Genomic DNA, 4643 nt, shown 5'->3' with positions numbered 1-4643 from the left:
ACCGTTCATGCATATGCATACACACTATATATATGTGCCCACTTCACCACTTGATAAAGAAAAAAAAAGAGAAATGATTGGACAATGGAAGGCCCTACTACCGTACCACTGTATATGTATAGGAGGCACCGCCACACCCACCTTTTGTGCCTAATTAATCTAATCTCATCAGCTGCCTCCGTGGAGTTGGATCCTTCAAGAGACATGCTAATTCGAACAAGGATTAGGACAAGCTACTTTTAGAATGCTACTCGTATATACTCCACCTTGATGCTGCATTCTGAATAAAATAATGGAATATGAATATGAATGAGACAACAGTCGTCGAACATGGAATACACTGCTAGCACAGTGAGGCTTTATTTATTCCCGTTAGCTTGGTCGACCAACTTTATTCCGCACGCTACACGTATCCAAAGAAGAAGAAGATGGACACCACCCATGGTGTCTGACTAACTGGTGTAGACACAGACAAAAGTGAAACAAAAAAAATATTCACACCGCACCGACAAAAGCACGGTATGGAATGTAGTGGAACAAAAAATATGTTGGATGAAAGCAATGCCGCATCTGCCGCTTTGTTCTCTCCCTTTTAATTATTGATGGAGACGAAGCTTCCGAATGTTCAGAGTATCTATCCACTCCATTCCAAGCTTTCTTATTTTTCAAGATTCTCTGATCACACAGACAAAAGTGATCGATTGTGTAGTGTACTGTAGTGTAGTAGTAGTAGTAGTGAATATATATGTACCGTAATTAATTTAGATAACCCTATGCAAAAAAACAAGAGAAGAGAAGAGAAGAGAAGAGGAGATCATAGGAGCATGTCACCCTTGGCGGGGAGCCGCTTGTAGAAGTTGAATGGCACGGACGGCTGCTTGCTCCGGAAGCGGGGGTGGCGGAGCATGTAGAGCCCCAAGACCACGGCCACCACCTGGAACGGCGTGATGTAGAGCACGACCGCGACGATGAGGGAGAGCGTGATGAAGATGGCCGTGGCTCTGGGGTCGCGCCAGCTGAGCAGCGACTGCGCGCGCTCCCCCTGCATGGCCAGGTCGCCCACCACCGTCTGCACCCGGCCGGCCACGCTGCGCAGCCGGTCGTACCGCATCCGCACCACGTCCGAGGGCTTGGACGTCGGGAACGTGTCGAACTCCTCGTCCAGCTCGTCCGGGTGCGCCTGCTCCGCGTGCGACAGCACCGTGTCCATGTGCGGCGGCTTCCGCGGCCGCCGCCGGTAGTTCCACACCCCGATCATGAACAGGTACAGGAACACCGTCGGCAGGATCAGCTCCGGGTAGCACACCAGTATCAGAAACAGAACGTGCACCAGTATGGTCGTCAGCGGGTTCTTCCACTTGCAGATGCCGTCGAACCACTTGCCGACCGCGACCACGCCGGAGAAGAGCGACGTGATGCGGTAGAAGTTGGCCTTGCTCCGCCGCAGGCTGAACATGTGGGAGTCGACGTCGAGCATGTACTCCACCACCTCCCGGTGCAGCGGCGGCTCCGACCGCCCCAGCCGCGTCGCCACCATCTGCATCGCCTGGAACCGGAGGTAGTCCAGCTGGAGCACGGAGATGGGGTTGCTGTAGTGCATCTTGGGCAGCAGCGGCCGCCCGTACTGCGCCAGCATGTTGGCCCACGCCGTGCACGTGAACCGGACGGCCAGGTGGAGCTCACCGGTCTTCTTCAGCCCGCCGGGGGTCAGCGCCATGAGCGGGTAGTAGTGCGTGTACACGCGGTCGGACTCGAGGGTGGCCAGGCGGACGCGCACCTTGCCGATCCTCTGGTCCTTTCCGTCGCTGTGGTGGAGGTGGTTGTTGTCGAACACGGCGACGGTGATGACGGTGCTCAGGTCGAACACCTCCCAGGTGTACTGCTCGTTCCACGCCGGCGCGGCGGTGCCCAGCAGCGTGCGCGTGCGCACCCACTTGGACCCGTACTTGGCCACGCAGTAGGCGCTCTTGTTGCCGCCGAGGCCGCGCGCGCTGAGGATGCCCACCTCCAGCACGCCGATGGCGCTCTTCCGCAGCTTCTTCGCCGCCGGCTGCAGGTCGCTGCTGTAGTGCGTGGACTCGTCCAGCACGTGGTACGCCGTCTCCAGGCTCATCCTGAGGTGGATCTTGCTGGCGAAGGTCTTGGAGTGCTCCCGGTGCTTGGTCCCCGTCGTCGCCTCCGCCGCCGCCTCGTCCACCGTCATGCCGCGCGACAGGTTGAACCACTTGGATGGTATAGACTTGGCCAGGTCGTTGCGCGGCACGTACGGCGACGCCACGGGGATGATGATGCGGCCGATGGGCTCGTCGCGGCCGGCGGCGACCTTCTCCTCCACGGTCACCACCAGCGGGTCCTCGAACGGCTCGCTGGCCACGAACATGAACTCCTCGTTCCACGCCTGGTTCGCCGACCCCTGCGGCTGCCCCGGCCGCGTCCGCCTGATCTGGCTGCCCATCTGTATCTTGGCGATGGTCGGCGCCAGCGGCCGGCCCTTGTCGGCGGCGATCAGGTCCTGCGCCGCGATGACGGAGACCTTGAGGTAGATGAGCTTGGGCGAGTAATACACCTTGGAGCGCGTGTTGGTGAGCCCCTCCCGCGAGAGCGAGTGCGCGTCCGAGTGCCACGCCTCCGGGAACGCCTCGTCGGCCTGCGTGCCGATCCAGACGGCGAGCATGATCTCGCCGAGGGGGTGGCCGTGCCGGAACCGCTCGCCGTGGGCGTCGGCGAGGCTGTACCACTGCGGCGCGAGCGGGCTGTCGGGCGGCAGGCGGCTGGGGATGTCGGACATGTCGAAGACGACGCGGCCGACGAAGTCGTCGCGGAGCGTGTCCTTGTCCATGACGATGACCTCGAGCTGGCTGGCCTGCAGGTGGGCGCCGGAGAAGGCGAACGTCTGCCGCCACACCGGGTTCTGGTTCTTCTCCAGGTGCCGCGTGACGCCCTTGAAGTTGCCCAGCTTCACCTCCACGTACGGGTCCAGCGCGCCGGTGAGGTCCATGGAGGGCAGGTCGCGCGCCTTCACCACAGTCACGTAGAGGTACGACATCGGCTCCACCATGTCGTAGGTGGACGCGATCTTGGCCGTCCCAGAGCGCGGCCCCATCTTGGCCGGCAGCGGGGGCTTCGTCTCGGTGAGGCCGTACTGCGAGCCCGGGGGCGCTGCCTGGGCAGGCCCGGCGGGCTTCGGCACGACCACCGTCTGCCCCGCTGGCGGGGGCGGCGCCGCCATGGCGTGGAGCGTGTGGCGCCGAGGCTCGTTGCCACCACCACCTGACGAGGCCGGAATGGAGCGGAACTCGCGTGTGTCGTGGCCGCTCTTCCCCTTGGTCTCTGCCGCCGGCCCTCCCGAGGCAGAGGCAGCTGCGGCTCCTGCGGGCGCCTCGCCAGAGAAGACGTTCCGGACCATCCTCTCGGGGTCCAAGCTGGCGGCGGCGGACTGGGAAGGCTGCTGCTGGTTCTGCTGCTGACCACCGCCCGTGTCCATGGCCGGAGCAGCAGCAGCATGGTCCTGCGCGACGCGATCGCCGTCCCGCCCGTCGGGGACGAGGTAGAGCCGGAGCGCGATGTCCCCGGAGACGCGGGAGAAGAGCCCTCTTTTATCCAGCGGGAAGCGCTGCAGGAAGGCCTCGTCGGGCGAGCGAGCGACGGACTCGCCGGAGACGCGGACGCGGCCGAGGAAGACGTGGGGGCGGAGCGCGTTGTGGTCGTTGAGGCTGCGGTCGTGCTGGACAGACACGTCGACGGTGAGGGCGGCGAGGCGGGCCGGGTCGCGGACGTCGAAGACGAGCGTCTCGTTCCACTGCGGGGAGAGGTCGCCGGGCCGGGTGGCCGTGCGCTGGCGCTGCCCGTCGAACTCCACCTCCACGAACGCGTTGCAGCCGGCCGCGCCGTCCTTGGCGGACAGCTCCGCCGCGTCCGCGACCTCCACGGCAAGCTTCATGGTGGCGGCGATCGGGCACTACTGTGGATGGCTGGCTAGGCGGTGTAGGACGGCCGGGGTTCAGTGCGGCGGCCGGCCATGGATGTGCTCTGCTGCGCTCTGGCTCGGTTGGTAGGTGCTCTGTTTTGGGAAAGAAGCGAAGAAGACGGGCGCGTGTCTCGTAATAGTGTCCCACTATTTATAATACCGATAATCTTGAGGGGTTGGTTGTTATTTTATTTTCCTTTGGCCTGGGCGGTGGTATGTAAGATGGGCCCACGGGTCAGACCAATGTCGACGATCGTCGGCGGGGTTTATTGGTTGCTTTGGTTGCCGTCACCATATATCTTTGGGACAATTACATTTGAGCCTCTAGTTGTGTCACATTCGTGTGTTTTGTCCCTAAATTTAAAAAACCTTCGTTTCTGCCCGAGCTCGTTTGCTTTTCTTATGTTTTTACCCTTTGACCGTTTGACCGTAACTTTAAAAACTTCATAACGAATTCATACTAACTCAGAAAAATGCATATAAGATATCAAAATGTCCGGAAAAACATCACCTATATGTGCATGTCATTTGCATTCATGACAAAAAGGGCATTCATGACAAAAGACATCATATGAGCTCAAACTGAGATAGGGACTTTTCAGTACTTTTGTCATGAATGCAAATGGCATGCACATATAGGTGATGTTTTTCCGATCATTTTGATATCTTATTTGCA

General features: G+C 60.1%; 1 protein-coding gene across 1 annotated transcript; it reads right to left on the bottom strand.

The window, feature by feature from the left end:
* Positions 1-326: 326 nt before the first annotated feature.
* Positions 327-4114, bottom strand: LOC125540509 (FT-interacting protein 4-like). Its single transcript, XM_048704120.1, has one exon. It carries the CDS (start codon positions 3938-3940, stop codon positions 815-817), a length of 3126 nt encoding a protein of 1041 aa, XP_048560077.1. The 5' UTR covers positions 3941-4114; the 3' UTR covers positions 327-814.
* Between the last annotated feature and the right edge of the window lie 529 nt (positions 4115-4643).

The sequence above is a fragment of the Triticum urartu genome, chromosome 2, assembly GCF_003073215.2.
Source record: "Triticum urartu cultivar G1812 chromosome 2, Tu2.1, whole genome shotgun sequence".
Classification (NCBI taxonomy): Eukaryota; Viridiplantae; Streptophyta; class Magnoliopsida; order Poales; family Poaceae; genus Triticum; species Triticum urartu.
Note: the sequence above shows the minus strand (reverse complement) of the source record. Positions and strands in the feature narration are given on the sequence as shown.